Source organism: Seriola dumerili, unplaced genomic scaffold, assembly GCF_002260705.1.
Source record: "Seriola dumerili isolate Sdu_G_001 unplaced genomic scaffold, Sdu_1.0 BDQW01000113.1, whole genome shotgun sequence".
In the NCBI taxonomy this organism is placed as follows: Eukaryota; Metazoa; Chordata; class Actinopteri; order Carangiformes; family Carangidae; genus Seriola; species Seriola dumerili.
Window position 1 is genome coordinate 321,152 of NW_019174368.1, and position 19,706 is coordinate 340,857.

General features: G+C 39.6%; 1 protein-coding gene across 2 annotated transcripts; it reads left to right on the forward strand.

Moving 5' to 3' along the window:
- The first annotated feature begins 8,048 nt into the window (after positions 1-8,048).
- Positions 8,049-18,412, forward strand: LOC111223737 (cytochrome b561). 2 transcript variants are annotated; one of them, XM_022747994.1, is made up of 6 exons: positions 8,049-8,107; positions 9,804-10,011; positions 14,212-14,310; positions 14,543-14,646; positions 15,167-15,324; positions 15,438-18,412. In XM_022747994.1, the coding sequence occupies exons 2-6, from the start codon at positions 9,807-9,809 to the stop codon at positions 15,628-15,630; spliced, it is 759 nt and encodes a 252-aa protein (XP_022603715.1). In that variant the 5' UTR covers positions 8,049-8,107; positions 9,804-9,806; the 3' UTR covers positions 15,631-18,412. The 2 variants fall into 2 exon arrangements, with proteins under 2 accessions (XP_022603715.1, XP_022603714.1); XM_022747993.1 differs by lacking the exon at positions 14,543-14,646.
- Positions 18,413-19,706: the final 1,294 nt, after the last annotated feature.

Genomic DNA, 19,706 nt, shown 5'->3' on the forward strand with positions numbered 1-19,706 from the left:
TAATTGTTAGTTGCAGCCATAAACTGTGTGCATGACTGACTCTGGATGATGTGGATGTAGTCAATTTTATATTTCTTACTGATATAACAATTTGCATTAGCTACTAGCTGTTTTTCGCTAATACAAGGGGAAGTTGGATTTTAAGTGCAAGATCCATCCTGCTATGCATATTTAGTCTGATCTAATGGCCCTTTTTAACTGGCCCAGTTTAGCATGCTTTAGCCATGTATTTAATTCAATCAATATTTTCATGTAACTTACTTATGTTTATTTTTCTCGTTTTGTTGTTTTCATTCCCCTTTTTCTTTCAGTAAAGCACTTTGTAACTTTGTTAAGAAAAGTGCTATATAAAGTTTATTATTACTATAATTATTATTATAATTACCATTATTATAAGTCCTGATTTTAGGTGGATAACAGTGCTGAACCGAAAATTTGCAGGGCCAAACCTTGACACTTTTTCAGTACAAAACAGTTGTATTGTCAAGTAAGGACAATAAAGTCATTAGAGTCAGTTTTGTTGTTTGGGTTTCTTTGACAGTCGAGTTGCCTCAATCCTTAGCGGCAACTAGCAACCCAGATAAGTGTCAAGTGCCCGACAACATTGCAACAAAACGTACACAAAATGTAGATATTTTTAATGTCATAAAGTAAGAGGTTTCCATATTTCATGCTGAGCACTAAATTGCTCATTTGGAAAAGGCTTCTGTCGCTCACTGACTTTACAACTGCAAATGCAAGATTAGCAACATGGGAGAAATGTACACATATGTCCGTTTCCAATAAGGAACCTCATTCATAAATGTAAGTGTAACTTGGACAAGTTAAAGCATAACATCATACTACATTTGTTTATAGTCACTTTTCAAGCTTACAGAGAATGAGCTCTGGTATATACTTGCTACCAGTGGTAGCTGTCGTGTTACTGGTTATTTGGTTGGATGTTCTACACTGGCAGCCAGTGGTCATCCACTAACCATCAGTGTAGAGGGTTAACTACTTTCCTCTGTTAGCTTTGGGCTTGCACAGTAGATGGCTGGTAACCTTTTGGTTGTCAGTTGCACCCTTGTTAGTTGCTAGCTAGTAACTTAACTCCTGGGTCAAAAACTTAATGTACAAAGGTAGCTGCTGTGTGGAAGCAGGTAGTAGCTGTTACCTGTGTGGTAGCGAGTAAACTGTTGTAACTGTCAGGTGTCATCTCACGTCCTTTGGCTAGCTATAGCAAGTATGGTAACTTCCAAGTTAGCTGGTGTGTCAACTGTACAGTATAGTAAGTGGAGGCAAATGCTTAGCAAGCACAAAAATTCACCTCCTCTCGCCCTGCGACCATTCTTCACGAAACCTTTAACTGCCTGTCGGTAGGTAAATCCCTCTCGGACGGTCACGCACACACGCACCCAGGCACCCTCTCCCTCTCTCTCGCTCCCTCTCCCATAAACCTCACGGTACCGTGGACGTCGGCGGGTCCTCCTGGAACGCGTATTTTCGCAGAGGTCGCTTCCTTCCCCGGCTTCGGTTTCCGCCGAGGCTCGGTGTGTCCCCCGTAGCGCTCCCGTGCTCTTTTATTTTAACATGAAAACGTTTAATTTAATAAGAGGGACGGGTCTTACCTCCTACCGTTTCACCTCCTCCATATTTACAGTCTGCCTCTCTCCCTCTCCCCCTCTCTCACACTCTCTCTCTCTCTTTCGCTCTCTCTCTCCCACCACCAACAACAACATTATTGACGTCCTCCTCCTGCCACGTGACCAGTCTGCTGGGGCTAAAAATAGACTCAATAGAAACCAATGGAGGCGGACAGACCAGGCAGAGATAGACAGGCAGGCAGACAGATGTACAGTTTAGTTTGTCTTCCTTGCCTACTTAACCTTACTTTCCTATGTTTGCTACACACATGGGGCCTCAGTACATACAACAGAGCTGCAGGGTTCAACTAATTGCTCTTGCTAACTGCTAACGAGGAGGACTACACACTGGAAGACTTAAAGACCCCCCCCCCCATTAGCTGTGCAATGTACGCAATGAAGAAACTATCAAAAGGAATAAACTAACTATAAACTATTTCTATGATTAATATTCAGCTTTTTATTTTGCATAATGTCCATCATCATGCTTTCCATTCTCCCCATAATTTAGCTCCATATTTTTGCATCTTATATATATAATTGCATTCCTGTCACAGAGATCCAGAGGTATTTAGGGTATTTCCAGAACCCTCAAATTATCCTCTAATAATGTGGATTAAAAATAAACAATTTAATCTGATGCACGATTGATATAATAATAATAATTTTTACTAGCTTCTCAAGTTGTAACTGTATTTCCTGTCCAGGTAGCCAAAAACGACTTATGCTCTATGCTCCCATTGCTCTTTTTGTAAAACATGAGCAAAATATTAATATGAATGAAAACCTAAAATACTGGACAAACACATCAATATGCATATCAGCCAATCATGTGGCAGCAGTGCAATACATACAATAATGCAGATACAGGTCTGTAGCTTCAGTTCATGTTGTGAAACAGCCGATCTCCAGGGATTTTCACACACAATAGCCCCTAGAGTTTTTTACTCAGAATGGAACTAAAATCATCCACAGAGCAGCAGCTCTGTGGACAGAAACACCTTGTTGATAAGAGAGGTCAGAGGAGAATGGACAGAGTGGTTGGAGCTGACAGAAAGGCTACAGTAACTCAGATAACCACGCTTTATAACTGTGGTGAGCAGAGAACACATTCAACCATGAAGCGGATGGACTACAACAGCAGAAGACCACGTCAGCGTCAACTTTTGTCAGTCAGAAATCTAATGATGCAGTGGGCAGAGGCTCACCAAAACTGGACACTTGTAGGCCTCCAGTGGCCTGCAAAAGCCCCATATTCACTGTGTGACAATTGATTTTAGTGGATGAGTGTCCACTAAAGCTCAATACCAAGACAATGACAAGATAAGGGACTCATGGAGGGACGTGCTTTATTAACTGATCTTTTGACTCTGTCCTTTGTGAAAATGCAATGGGCATTTTTAATGTTTTTTTGAGACTAAATAATCATTAAAAAATGTCAATAATGAAAGCACAGTACAAACCTGTGTCTAGATAGAAACCTACAATATGCATTTAAATGACACATTAGCTTGACCACTGAGCTGCCTGTTTTGATCCCCTTCGAAACGCAAAGAAGAAGCTAAGAAGATTAAATTATAACTATAACTATATACTGCACTTTGTTCTGGGTCCAGATTTGCAGCTCAAAAAATTAAAAAGTCAGCTGGTGACAGTGTTTTTACCCAAATCTTTGATTTTTTGTGTTTGCGTTAGCATTAGCATTAGCATTATCGTACACTGACTAGCTATACCTAACTAAAACTGCTAGTGACAGTTGTCATTTCAGCCAACAAAATCCATGATTGCTGACTAGAAATGAAAAGTCTGGTGCCCTCTATGTTACCATTACTTCGAATGTCAACTGATAAATCTGCTACTGTTCTCTTTGTAAACCGCATAAGTCCTTTGCTATGGAAAGCTCGAGAAGTGTAGTTACAGTAATTAAAGAGTGCAGGGCAAAAGGTCAGTTGTCGTAACTTTACACTTACGGAACCAATGAAAATATGTTATGTTGTATTTCCTATAGGACTTTCAAGGATCATAATGGATGCTGGATTTCCATGTCTTTATGATAATTTTTCTGTTACACCACTTTAGCATTTGCAACTCCCAGATGGGTGTCAATCTTACTCCACTGCATCATCGCAAGCATCTGTGTTCAAAACAAATCTGGTCGATGGGTACAAACGGTGCACCACATAAGTTAAAGTCAGCCACAAGTTTTAGCTCCAAAACAAAAATACAAAATACACTTCAAGAATACAGAGAACAGAGTCTAGCATTAACAGAAGCACGGTGGGACGATTAAAAAAATTAACATAAAAAGGTTGATGTATGATCCAGTGGCCGGCGTCAACGTATATATGTCTATGTGGGGATAGTATTATATGTAGCAATTATAGGGAACTAAAAAATATGTATAAACTCCAAAGGTCCTACAAGAAAACAAGTGAAGTACATATAATAATGTCTTCGAGGGTGGGAGTGGATGAATCTGGTTAAACAGTAACCGCCCGTAAGGGACGTTGTAAGAATTGAAGCGAATGTGTCCGCAATGAGGCAGTGATGATTTCATTGGTCAGCGTGGACTCTGGCGTCATACCTAACCTTGACTGGGGAATTGTGACAGGGTCATTGCACAAAAATCCAAGAGTGAAAGCAGAAATCTGAGAGCAGGAATTTCGCGAGCGCACTGAAGCAGCCTCAATGTGAGGAGAGGGGCTCAAACTGAAGCACAGGACACACTCTTGAATATAGATAGGAAAGAAACCAGGGGTGGAGGAGGAGATTGGGTGAAAAAAGGGCAGGAAGAAGATAGGAGAATGTGACTGAGCAGAGAGGTTAAAGAAAAAATGAAGGAAAGGAGAGAAACAGGAACAGAGATGAAGGAAGGAAAGGAAGTTAGGGGGTTGAAGGAAGGGGGAAGAGGAACGATGAAGGGAAACAGGATATATTCTGCATGAACAGGAAAAATAAGCTAGAAAACAGAAAGCAGGAGGTGGAATGAAAGGAAGGAAAGAGTGAGAGACAGAAATAGAGAGAAAGAGAGAGAGAAAGAGCTATTCTGGTAATGATGTTGTTGCCATGGAGACGTTGTCCTCAGTCAGACTACTCCACAGGTGCCTCGTGGGTATTTTTAAAGGACTTCACTGATTGGTAGAGGTCTTTGGAACAGAAGGCTATTGACTGGTTGACATAAATGAAAGTGAAAGGTCATCCCATTACATCTCATTACCCTCTGAAAGCTTCTCTTCACAGCCTTCTCCTTTTCTTTTATTTCCTCCTCCTTGCTTATTCCTCTCAATAGTCATGAAATTAATAAAGTTATACCTGCACACTGTGTGTTCTATTTAAAGCAAAGCCATTATTAACCTATCTATGTTCAATGAAGAGCAATAGTAACGGATACATTAAAGTGGCTGTAATCAATATGTTTGTATCATCAGTGATCATTTGACTACTTGTTTTGGTTTTTCTGGTGTGCTACCCAGCACCAGCCCACAGACAGACAAAGTTAGCAGTTAGCTGGGGAACTTCGTGGAGCATTTAGGAGCTGAAGAGCCACCGGTATAGAGACCACAAACAAAGCAACAAAAGAATGAATACTGGACTTCCATTCATTAAGTCCCAAGTAGGACAAGTCCAAATGAAAACTATTGTGGCTCCATATCATCTGTAAATAGGCTAAATTAAGGCTAAACAAGTTCTCCATATGAATTTAAAAGGTAATCATAGGGTTGTACTGTTATTATAGCCTCTTTCCCCTGCCCCGACATTGGCCAAAAAATCTATTATTGTAGGTTTAAAAAACATATTAAAGGGACTATTTGTAAGTTTTCTCTCTCTCTCTCTCTCTCTCTCTCTATATATATATATATATATATATACATATATATATATATATATATATATATGTATGTGTGTGTGTGTGTGTGTGTGTGTGTGTGTGTGTGTGTGTGTGTGTGTGTGTGTATAAACCAGACATAAATAAATAGACATTTGAAATCACATAAATCAAAATTACTCTATGTTCCAGCCTGAAATCAATGTTTCTTTAATTGTGACCTCATGTTGCACCAGTGGGTGGATGTAAAATCTCAGACTAATAGAAGCGTCACAGGTTCAAACCTACACAGGTAGAAATGTGTCCAGTCATAGTGAAGCAGGGACAAACACTTCATCATTACACTGGGATGAAGATGTGAAAATGGGCTCAGTGGTGTCATTAAAAGTTATTAGACAATAGAAGATGAAAAGAGAGAGAGAAAGAGAGATAATGATGAGAAAAGATGAACGGATAACATGTCAATATGTAGCTCAGACACACGCACACACACACACACACACACACACACACACACACTCAAACACACTCAAACACACACTGCAAAAGGAGCAGTGATGAGTCAGCCTCCTGTGAGTCACCGGTGAAATCAGAAATGTCAGACAGAAAAAAGAGAACACAAACGCACACACGCACACACACGCACACACACACACACGCACACACATATATGACTAGCCAGTTTCTGACATTAATGAAGATAGCCTTGGAAACTGATCTGACACATGCACATACACACACACACACACACACACACACACACACACACACACATACACATACAGAGCTCCCATTCTGCATGACTTTTAAACTTGTTAAACCCATATATACAATTTCCAAACATGCTTCTTCCTATTTAAAATCAAAGCCAAGTTTCATGGATTTAATAAAACTGAAACAGAAATTTTACCTGATTCAATTTTAGGAGGACTTCTGATTCTGCATCTTCCTGTGTTGCTCTCTGAGACCTCAAGTCCCCCAGCAGGTCCCCGGACCACGGGGTGAACACCACTGATCCTGCTGCTTTACTAAATGCTGCACATCAGTGTAACCATGAACTGAACTGACCAAGACTGCAGTGCCCTCTAGAGGAGAGGAAGGATGGTGCATGGACGTTCACGAACAGTTATTGCTGTATTACTCTAACTACCCTTACAAAGATTAATTTACTTGAGTAAATGTTCTTAATTACTATATTTAGGTAAAATACTGACGTACTTGTACTTTTAATGCTTCTTTAATTCTACTTCACTACATTTCTCTAGAAAACATTATACAGTTTACTCTTTTATATTTATATACAATATTAGCCTTTATTCGCAGTTTATTGATATTTATAAAACTGACATACTGAACTTCACATATAAATATAAAGCCTCTCAATTTATTATACAATTTTTGTAATATGCTTTTAATGACATGTGGTGTTGAAATTACATTGCAAAAAATGCAGACAAAACTTATGATGTGCACAAAGTTGAAGTAAAAAATCTGTTTCCCTTTTTTTTTAATTATTCACAACTGTATGATTCTCATTATTTAATTAAAAATATGTAAATACTCCCTGTAAAGATTCTGCAGACACTGCCGCGTTTATTTTGCTCTATCCAGATGAAACGCGGTTTGGAGATTTTCTTAAAATAAAAAATAGTCATTGCTTAAAAATTTAATTTCACTTAATAAACTTTATAAACTGTCCAACTCATAAAATATGAGTTAGACAACCTGTAACTGTGTATCAACAGCTGATCAATTACCGTTAAATCCAGTTGTGTCGAAAGACTTAAATAATGCATTAAGGTACCAACTGCTTGATCCGTGCGTAAAATTACGCACTGGAGACTGCAGATGTAAAGCACATATTGTCAATGCTGATGGATCTGTGGAAAAGAGCTGTAGCCTATACATTATAACAGTAGGTGACAACATGAAGGGAGCTTTTGCCTCCAAATTTGCATGTAGGCCTATGACACTCCAGTGTTAATGGTAGTAGCAGAAGTAGTTCAGGTAGTAATGGTAGTATGGTATTAGGTGTTGTATACCGTGTATAGGTACCGTGTATTTGCCTGCTTCCCCTCTAATGAGGAGCTATTCACTGACAAACACTCCCATCCTCCTTCTCCTCCTCCCTCTCCTCTGCACACCTCCTCTCCTCCCTCCTCCATCCCCTTTCTCCACTGTTGTCAAGGCAACAAACCTTTACACTGGAGCTGTTAGTCATCAATCCACGCAGCCCACCCCCCCAACCCCCACCCCTCTCTCTTGATGGTACTGTGACGTTAGCCTAAATCACGAGTCAAATTCAATTCAAGTCACTTCCTGTTCATCATAACAATGTTTTACTGTAAGAACATAATTTCATATAAGATGTAGCAACATATTAAAAAACATAATAAAAGGCCAATAATGATAATAATGATAATAATAATAATAATAATAATAGTAGTAGTATAATATTTGTAGTAGTATATATTTAGTAGTATATTTCCTCCCCACAGTCATGGGTTGGGCTTGTTTGGAAGTGCACCCAACACACACACACACACACACACACACACACACACACACACACACACACACGGTCAGAGGGAGGAGGAAGGCGGATCTCCAAGTCCAGACTCCAGGACTTCCTCAGCAGAGCGGAGCCCGCGGCGCAGTAAGTATTTAACACCACCCGCTGTTTATGATCCCTGTTTATTTCTCCAGGTGGAAACTGCTTTTTAATGTTAGTGTCATCATCTGAGCACAAATTAAATGATATCCTATCACTGGAGAAAAATATACTGTAGAGTCATGTTAAATCTTAACACAGTGCCAGGTAACAGGTGACAACTCACTGCTGGCGCTGAAGCTGTACAGTAGCCTCTAATTCTCCTGTAATTTTGTGTAACATCCCTGTAGTTGTGGCGGTGTGTGTCTGTGTGGTAACGGCATTAAAGACGTGTCTGGAGCGGAAGGGATAATTAACTTTGCTGAGGTTGTAATAATGGGTTTTAGCTGCGATAATGAAGCGAGCAGGCAGAAAAACCATTTGGTTTTGGCTCAATTCTGCTGCCTCCTGTAAATCCCGTCAGCTCGGTGCGACACTTCCTGCTCTGTCTTCTTAACGGCATGTTTACATTGTTTGACTCCGCGGCTGATAGAAAATGTGATAAAAAAAAAGTGTAGAGTTATATCCTGAGTAAGCTCTGTGCTGCGTAGCAGCTTTACAGTCAATTATGCACTCGTATATTCAAAGAGCTGAGGATTTTATCGTGAAAGTATTTACTCCTGTCAACTGAATAGTATTATTAACAATAATATTTCATATTTACATTTTTTTTCAAAATATTTTATTCAATAATTGAAAATCAAACTCGATTTGTAGCTTATAACATCTTATATAGGTCAATAGAGATCAGAGTGCAACTAACGACGTATTTACTCAGGTAACTAATTTGAATTTTATACTACTTTATACTCACATTTCACTTCATATCAATAGGTCTATATCGTACTTTTTACTACAGCTGCTAATATTTTACATATAAAATACATGATAATAAATATCACATATTGTTGTAGATTAAACTATCCTACATTGTATAAAAAAATCAAAATTAGCTCCACCTTAACCAATTACAACATTACAATGCTACTTACATGTTAATGCACCAGTAATAATTAGGGTTGAATAATATGCAAAAAAAAAAAAGTATATGGATTGATGAATGAATGGAAAGCAAACAAGTAAAGGGTGCATTGAGTTGCAAATAGGCAAACAGGAAAAAAACAGGAGACTGGGTTTGATAAGTCGTATGATAATAGTACAAGTTGTCCAGCAATGAGTTCTACAGACTGAGGATGAAGCATTTTCTGAGGCATTTAAGTGATGCGCCAGTGCCATGGTGTCACATCGATTGCTGTGTTCATCCAGAAACACGTGAAAGGGGTGATAGGTACTGACCATGATGCTCATTAGCCTGAGCATCCTCCTCTCCGACACCTCCACCAGAGAATCGTGTCACAAGAGCTTGTTGATCCTGTAGGTTTGTGCTGCTGGATTTGTCTCTGGATCTCAGTAATGTTTTTTTTTATTTATTTATTTTTTTTTTATGGTTTAGTGTATGAAAACTTGAAATCCAGATTTTCTGTCATGTCATGGGTTCATTTGTTGGGGGGCAAAAGTTTGCTCTTGGGTGCTCTCTGGCCCTGTCTTTGATGCAGGGACCACGGAGTAAAAGAATATGAATATGTCAAATATGTTTTTTGTCCACTCAAAAGATTCTAATTGAATCCATTTTGATTTAGTTCAATAAATGATACAGCCCAAGGCATCATCTGTACTCACTAATCTGTTTTCTCCCTTTCAGATCATGGATGATTCTTCTCCTCGTCCTGTTCGCTCCATGTTTGCGTGGCTGGTGGGAGCGTCGCAGGTGCTGGGCTTGGCGTCTGTGGTGCTGACCGGTGTGTGGATGGGTCACTACCGCGGGGGCTTCGCTTGGAATGGCTCAGCGCAGGAGTTCAACCTGCACCCTCTGTGCATGGTGCTGGGGCTGGTCTTCCTGCACGGCGATGGTGAGTCCACGATTCAGTGGTGGGTCAGGGGTTGTTGTCACTGAGATTACAGGCAGAAACATATCTGGATACTTCACTTTGAATCAAAGTGTGGAACCAACCGACTCTCCATAGTTGCCTTCTCTGGAGAACCAGGCTGAACTTTCCAAATCTAGTTAAGAACCATGTCAAACTAACTGGTCTGCTCTGTAAAACCACATTCACTGAAAACACCTTTCAATTCAAACTGTAAGCAGAACAACACACAAACAGACGGTTGAGGAGAAACAGGGCTGAGGGTCTGCAGCCATGCTAGCACTTCTGTAAGGCTGTAGGCACAGGGGTGAGGCTAACATGACTCATCATCAGTGACAATGCTAACATGCTAATGTTTAGTAGTGATGTGCAAAGCTGTTCTACTATATGCTACTCTTGAGGAAGGAATTATTGAACAATTTATTCGTGAAAAACACTACACTAATGTTTAGCAGGTCTAGAGATCCTAAATCCTGACATCTGAGCCTTTGTTCCACCAGCTTCTACTTATAACTCAATGCTATCACTCATTCAGCATTTCTTTCATTTGTCTCTCTAAAAACACAACAAAGTGGTTTTTTTGGTTTTACTTTCCATATATTCAGGGACAGATTGGCTCCACTGCAGAGCTCTCCATTAGAAATATAAATATTTGTGACTTTAAGTTGAACAATTTAAATGTTTTTTTAACAATGATTATTGTGTGAGGTTACAAAAAAACTAGAGATCCTATGTAAAGCTACCGATGCAGGCACTTGGTTTTATCCTTAACCATAATATTTGTCAACACTTTATTCTAAAGTAGTTTCCTCAATTTAATCTCAGTAATCTCTGCTGTCCAAAAATCTCTACACCATTTGTATGTAACAAATGTCATGGCAATTCATTCTGGACCAAAGCTGTGGACCCACCTACAGACCAACATTACCAGAGCCACCACTAGCTAAACTGGAGTCAGGACGTAAAGCGTTTCCATCTGCTGACACCAGGGACATCTTCAGACAAACTCAGCTGGTCTTACATCAAGTTCGTAGTCATGGTTACGATAAGTTATTTTTGGATAATATTCTGTAAATTGAGTGAAACAGGAAGTAGGTCAGCAAAATGTGGATGCTGTATTTCAGCCAGCCTGAGAGTGTGTGTCTTTTGTAAGCGAGTGTGCGCCTCAGGCAGTGTGTTGCTGACCTGATGCATTACGCTAACACTAACCAGACAGCCATCAACTCCCCCATCACCCCAGAAATTCTGATTTTGGTTTTGGTAATATTTCCAGTGAAGCTTTGACAGAGTGGCTCATCCGGGAATTGAACCAAAGGCACAGAAAACCTCAGTCAGCAAACTGAGCAGCATCTAGCTAGAGTCACTCCTTCTGGCTTTTTACAAGTCAAATGCTTAAATGAAACACTTTAAGAAACTGTGTATGGTCAATGTGGCGAAATTGAGAAGGTGGTTGAAAACTGTGGTGCAACCACTGTAAACAACTACCTGTAAATGCCCCCCCCCAAAAAAAAAAAAATTGGAGGAAGCTATCATAGCCACTTTTATTTAACCTCTTGTCAGAGTATAAACTGCTTCACAAAAATCCAATGAGCTGCAATTAAACAAGATACAAACAGGTCTTGAATAAACTGCGAACCTGTTGTCCCAGTAGTGATTGACAACAAGCTAGGTTATCTGACTATCAGCAAACAGTTAGTATGCTGACATGAGGAGATTTTTGTCCCTCCTCTTAAACAAACAACAAAATTACAGGGAAATTAAACAGCATAGTACAGAGAAAATAGAAGAAAGTGGAAGAGCTATTGTGACTGGCATTTAGCTTGCCAGCTGCAGTAGCTCACTAGCTAGCTCTGCGAGTTAGCTGGTGAGTCACCAAGCTACTAGAAAGAAACATTTCACGAAGACGAGTGGATAAAATTCACTGCCACTTTTGTGACAGGTGTATGTGCTCCCTTTAATCATTAGTCACACATCCACTTTCATTATTTTTTGATTGTGCAACACTGTAAATGCCTTCAAGAAGAGATTGTCCAAAAGTGTGCACTGTTCAGTATTTCAACAATTACGTTTTGCCTCTTTATGATGGCAAGCTTTCCCCTCCGTGTTCCACTGTTCTCAACTCATCGTTCTCACCTGTCTCAACAGTTTTGCCCTCAGACATGCTCACACCCATTGTACAAACTAGTTAATTCAAGCGTTGGCCTATCATGCAGATGGCATTCCACCATATTAAAATGACTGTGTTATGATAACAGGGAATGTTTAGCTAATAAATTAGGGGACATTTAAGTTTAGGTTCCCAAAGCATTTTGTTTGAGGCATCCACACTCTTAATTTCCAGCATGCGTCTCCCTCTGGTCATGTATCCTCCACCTGAGCGTCTCTTCTCAGTTGTTAAAAAACTATGGTATGAGCAAAGAAAAGATAGAAGCCCCTCAATGCGGCGTTGTTTCTAGAGCAACAATGCATGAAGCTATCATGACATCATCTTCAATGTGATACAACCACAAACAATGGAGGATATCAAAGGGACACCAAACAGAGAAACATCTACACCTCCTAAATTGACCATGGCAGTTAATTGCAGGTTGCCATATAGAAGTATAGCACAGGAACTAACAGAAATATAACATACATGGTGTACAGTTGCTTAGCAGGTTGACGCAGTAGTGATAATTGCCTCTGACCAATCAAGTAGTATGTAGTGTTCTCACGTCACCTTTTGGAGGTGATATCAAAAAAGTACTATCTACAACTGGATGGAAAATGGGGCAAGGTGCTGCCTGCTCACAATGCAGCAAATCCTGGTGATGTCTCTGAAAAAGACAAAGTGAGATGAAGCTGTTTTTTTTCCTCTTCTTCGTTTTCAGCCCTGGGTACTGCTGCTAATGAGAGTAACCACATTAGTTCAACTGTTTCAGCTGTCTGTTACAGCACTAGATTACATTAGTGCAATAAAAGCAAAGGTCAGCTGGATATTAGATGGGGACTGAGAAGGATGGTTAATAAGAGATGGAAACACCCTGGGGGGTCCTCACACACACACACACACACACACACACACACCTTAGTGCTGATTCACTGTGATATCTGCTTTTGTTGCCTCAGGCCACGTCCACACTAATGCTAGATACATTCAGCAACACATCCTTTTTTCGCTTTAATCTGTATTCATACTTAATCAGAGCAGAACTTTTCTCAAAGCCTCACATACAGTATGACTCACATTTCATGCTCACTCTGCAAACAGCAAATGGCGCTTTGAAAAAAAAAGTGCGAAGCTGCTTAGTGGAAATGGTACAAAGCAGCTGGCTCAGGTGGCCAAAAGAAAGGATTTAAACTGAACACAATTAGCAATTGTGTTCAGTTGAATGTTTGCTGGAGACGCAGTTTCTGCAGGACGCACATGTACAGTATGTTGACCTCTCAGCACATCTTTGCAGCTTCTGTGCTCCGAAGATCACTTCTCAAATGTTCATGTCCATATTTTTGTAGTATTTATCTGGAAAATATATATACATTTGTATATTTTTTTAATTCAATTATTTGAAATTAAATCTGAATTATTTAATTGCTATTTATTATGTCTTGCATTTTCAAATTTGCTGCTTTTTTACTCTTTTAAACTGGTTCTTTATACTTTTTTCTTCTTGGTTGACATTTTAATTATGTCCCTAGGTTTGACATTTTGATCATGTCTGCTTCTTTAGTATATTGATAATTATTTGATGTCCTTGTTTGATGTTTTGATTATCTATTTCATGATTTCTTGGCCTCATTCTGTCTTCTTAATATTTCATGAAACAACTGCTTAAATGATGGTTACCTTCATTATTAGTGCATTGACATTGAAATTTCTACTTGAAGTATTGACTTGATATTGTGTTTGATATTATTATATTCAGTGGTATAAATAGTGTCTTTTTTCTGTTGATATTTTCCTCATTAATGGATTTGTTTTTCTTTAAGGTTAGAAAGTTATTCCCAGTCTGATTTGGACTTTTTTGTCTCATTTGAAAGATAGTTTATCAGTAATTGATATGGTAATTGCATGGCGTGTTTTGAGATGTTGGCTGATACAACCTGTGAAACCTGTAAAAAAAAGAAAGAAAAGTAGTTAATTTAATATTTAATAATAAAGCTCCACCTCTCTCTCTCTCTGTGTCTCTCTTTCTGTGTCTACAGCCATCCTGGTCTACAGAGTATTTCGTAATGAGGCGAAGAGGAACGTAAAACTGCTTCATGGCATCATTCACCTGCTCGCCCTCATCATCAGCATCATAGGTGAGCAAGACAGTGAAGTGACTGTGTAAAAGTAAAGATGTTAATACCACTGTGTGTGTGTGTGTGTGTGTGTGTGTGTGAGAGAGAGAGAGAGAGAGAGAGAGAGAGAGAGAGAGAGAGAGAGAGTACTTAATTATTTGCCTTTTCCAGACACCAGTAGATGTTTCCTTACGTGTGTGTGTAACTCACTGTGTGTGTGTATGTGTGTGTGTGTGTGTGTGTGTGTGTGTAGGTTTTCTCGCTGTGTTTGACTTCCACAAAGCAGCAAAGTTCCCAGACATGTACTCTCTACACAGCTGGTGCGGCATGGCTACCATAGTCCTGTTCTGCTTACAGGTACACACACACTAACATCGATATATGCACTCGCTGAGCACTTTATTGGGAACACCATACTAACACCGGGTAGTTCCTCCCTTTGCTCTCAAACAGCCTCAGTTCTTCATGTCACTGATTCTGGAAGATTTTGTAAACTTTCCTCTGAGACTCTGCTCCATGTCGACATGACAGCATCACATAATTTCCGCTGCACATTCATCCCGAAGGTGTTCTACTGGATTCAGATCTGAAGACACGGGAGGACACTGAATTCACTGAACCTAACACTGAACTGAACAATACTCAGACAGGCGGCGACAAACGACGATTGATTAGTATTAAGGTGCCCAAAGAGTGCCAAGAAAACATTGCCCACACCATTACACCACCAGCAGCACCTACAGTCACTGAGATCACATTGTGATGTTTCTGTATCTGCTTCACTGTTTTCTCTGCTCTGCTGACACACGATTGGCTCAAGTGTGATGAGGATTAAAACAGTAACACTCACTTTTAAAACCTCTCTCATTTCTCCTAGTGGGTGATGGGTTTGCTGTTCTTCCTGTTTCCGGTCGCATCATCAGGGCTACGGGCCTCGTACCTCCCCATCCATGTGTTCTGTGGTCTGGTGCTGCTGGTTATGGCCATAGGGAGCAGTCTGCTCGGCATCACGGAGAAACTCCTCTTCAGCATCATGTACGTCTGTCTCTGACTGTATCTGTCCGTGTCTCCATTCATCTACTCACTCATCATTAGATGTCTGTCTCTACCTCCTCCTCCCGAATCCCTCTCTGTCTCTCCTGTTCCAGGCCGACCTACTCCCTGTTCGACCCAGAGGGGGTGCTGGCCAACATTTTGGGGATCGTGCTGGTGTGTTTTGGGGTGCTGCTTGGCTACTTGATCACCAGGGAAGACTACAGACGCCCGCCCAACCCAGAGGAAGAGTCTCTGTCTGTCCACTTCAAGACCCTGATTGAGGGGGGGTCACCCACCAGGCCCTGACCTCTAGTCTGTAACCTCCACTTCACTTGGATACAAGCAGTTTTGTGCCTACAGACTGTCTGTTCTACCAGTCTTCTAATGCCTAGTTAAAGAGTCATCAGTTCAAACACAAATTGCCATGAGCGTGGTCAGACAAGACAAAAGTTTATGTTTCGGTGAAGTCACTAAACGGACAGGAAGCATAAAAGTGTTTCTCTCTCTCCTGTCTCTTCAATCAACTTCCAACCAAAATGATTTATGTCTTTTATTGCGATAATTAATAGGAAAAAAATAGTAAATGTAAATGTTAACTGCAGTAAAAGAAAAATATTATCACACCCATCAAATTCAGTTTATACAGTGTATAGAAAATTAACAAGACTTCTGATTGTTGTATGGCTTCAAATAGGAACACAAGCAGCCCAAGGTAACCAATCACAGCTGTCGTCACATGGCATCTCCATAGCCGCTGTGGTGTTGACATGTCGTGACCTTTTTTGAGTGGGCAAACGTCACCTACGGTATATCTACAGCAGCTGTGTGCGAAATTAATGCTAATGTATAACTGCACTTACGTGTATCTCAGACAGCTCAGAAACTGTTTTCCCTGGAGTAACTGGATTTACAAATGTACTCCTACAGTATCTATGACTTCTGCAAGTCAACTGAGACCCAAACCCAGGCCTTACTCCTAAATCTAACAGTCGACTGAACATGACTTGTATTACCAAATGTGAGATTCAAACTTAACCTGGAGCTTTATTTTTCACTGGCAGTTCAACAGGCTAACGCAACCAGTCACTACTCCTTTTCTCACCCCACTGGGCACTGGGAGAGACTGACGGCCATTTCTCAATAGATTACATTTGAACAGAGACCAAAGCATTACACAACAGAAAAGGTTTGAACCCAAGCCAGAACCTGATGCTTTGTCTGGAGCCATCTGGTCAGGTAGCAGAACTCTGTCTCTCACTAATCTAGTAGTGTAGTCCTGCAAAGTGACCAGATGTTACCACTAGAGCAGTGGTTCCCAACCTTTTCCAACTCATGGCCCATGTCAAAATCTCAAAAATGTCCACATACGACCCCAAAACAAAACTTTTTGGTTGACGGGGGGTTTCACCATCTGTGTCTTGACTCTCTTTCCTTTTAATTCTTTCTGTTGCTAACCGACTACCCATTGTGATTCTCCACTTTTTGCCATGGATGTAATCTTTTAGTGTGCAATCAGACTGAGATAGCAAACAAGTATAGTAATTGGTCCAGCTTGTGACAACATTAGAGTTTTTCAACTTTATATTTTTAATTATATATATATCTCTTCACCAAAATTGGACTGTTTTGCTAATGAGTTGTCAGCACACTTGCAATACCTTTGCAGCCCACCAGTGGGTTGGGAGCCACTGCACTAGAGATACCTGATATCAGGGCTGATCTGAACATTTTTAATCTATACATCTCTCTCTTATCTCTCATTAGCAGCGTACAAAACATCCAGATAGCAGCTTCTCACTTTTAGCCTGCACTAAGCGTCACTTTCTAAAATTAAACATCATATCAGCTGTCGCTAATTAACGTCAATTCTGTGAGTGACTTGATGTTGTCAGGTTCATGTGTCTATACTCAGCCAAACATCTGTAACACCACTGTCCAATCAGAGTGGACCGAATGTTTTTTAGTCCCAACAAAATCATTGGAGTGATATGACCTCTATAGTAAAATTATCTAGCTGATCACAGCATTCTCCCACTTTCACTTTCATTCATATCAAATCAATAATTAAAGCTTATAAACTTATAAAGATGTGCCAAATTTACTCTTCTATATCTGTTATTTGAATATCTTCTGCTGCTATGTATATAATTACTTTTACTGTGTATATTAAGCATTTCTTTCGGCAGCTGTGTCATTTTGAATCAGATTTGGTATCAATTCTTGATCAGGACATTTCCTAGTTAGTGCTCTTGGACAGTTTGATTTTGTTGAAAGTCAAACAGTGCGCCCACATTTAACCTTCTCATTGATCTACGCATTTCATTTAGAACCACTCATGTGCCCTCTTGATTTCGTACATTTGTTTTTTATTCCTTAAGCATAATTACAAATAAATACATAGACTAAATATTAATACATTTGTTTTTTTTTTGAAGAGGACAAAACAAAAATCTGCAAAATCCACTCCTTTGCACATCCAATTGTAAAGCTGCAGCTGGACCTGTGCCAAGTGATCATCCTTCGTCTTCATTAAACTAATAGATAATGCTGCCAATAATGATAATATTCATAATTTGTGAAAATGACTCACACACTACAGCGCCACAATATCCACTGTCCTACAGTATCTGTACCTGTCCGAGATCCAAGTTGTAAGAAGCCAAGTCAGTACTATTTGTCCACAAAGAAATAATGTATTAACAAAATGTTTTCCTGTGTCCACTAGTAAGCTGTTTGTATTCAAATGAACTGTCATTTAAGAAAAATATGTCTGTTCAGTGTGTATTAATTCATGTATGTTCTTCAGCTTTGGCTTGTTGATACGTTTACCTTAATATGTTAAATTCATATATTTGAATGTTGAACCAAATTTAAAAAAAATGTAGCTACAGTACTTTTTGCTTTTTGCCTTGACTTCAGGAATCAGCCCCAGTGCCTAATGCAAAGCTTTTACAGAAAACTGGCCGATTTACATTAGTGGGTGTTGTTTGTCTTTACGTACTTACAGTATATAGACGTTGTCACTTTTCAATAGCAAATTTAAATGTCACTGGGACAACCTGAAATGAATAAAACAATGTGTGTGAAACTGCTGCATTTTTTTGGTTGAGTTGAGTTTTTCACAAATACCTATTTATTTCAAAGCGATCATCAAAAGAGGCAGATACTAAAAATACTCCTTCCCCCACCAGCCTAGTAAACCTGCAATGAGGACAAGGTCATAGTCTCTTGTCATCTTAACAAATTCCCGTAAGAACACTTGACACTATGCACAACTCAGAGAAGAGACGTTGGAATCAAATGCTGCAATGAGCCTTGTAAGTTATCATAAAAGCCAGTTTAACAGAGATTATTCATGTGCATTTAAGTAAATTTTACCACAGTACTTAACCACAATTTTATACACATTTACACTATATTTATCTGAGAGATTTAGTCACTGGTTTTGTTACAAACCAGCTTGTTTGGGGAAAAGGGAAGCAACATAAAACCAGTTGGGAGTGGTAATGCAAATTTATTAAATAGCAAGGCGGGTAAATAAGTAAATAAAGCTACAACCAAGGTGAGAGGGTGACTGAAAGAGGGGAACAAGGCAAAACGGATAAAATCAATACCATATTTACAAGTCTTGTCACTTAACAACTGAGTAATCGTTAAAAAATGTACTTCTAGTTGTAAAAAACTCAAATGACATTCAGTTTTTAGAGTCATCTGTCAACAGTCGCTTGTCAAGTCAGTTTCAATCGTAGCACTTGGATGAGAGGAAGGGATTTTTGGAGTACAGCCTTTTTGTCAGTGGAAAACCACCATAATGGTATGAAAAGTAACCCCCTCCCCAAGAGATACACTACACATCTGCCTTTCATTCAGCTTTATTTCTCATTGTAATTTTACCTCAGCAGTCAATACTATTACATGAGCTGATTAAAAACACATTGTTTGATATTGATGTAATTATTGATGTAACAGTCCTGGGTTTTAAATATTAACAGTATCTTACAGAGAAAAAGCCGTGTTCCAACATGGTGTTTAAAACCTTGGGCTTGAATTCTACATATACAGCACAACACACCGTTTTATTGACAGACTACCCATCTGTCATCCGGCTCATCAAGGATTTAAAACAACAGCAGCCAATCGAATTGCTAACAATATACTTTGTTATATTCTAACTGGCCAGAATTACATCCTTTATTTTCTAGCAGTCAGGCTATGAAAATGGCTTGTGAACCAAGGTGATTAAGTTTTACCACATCTTCTCATGGCTGGAGACTCCTGAGCAGTAAGAACAAAGGGCAGTGGTCAGAAAGACTGACAGAGAGGTCAGAGGTCACAGGATAAAGCACCAGCAGCTCAGAAACCAAGCTGCTGATTCATTGGAA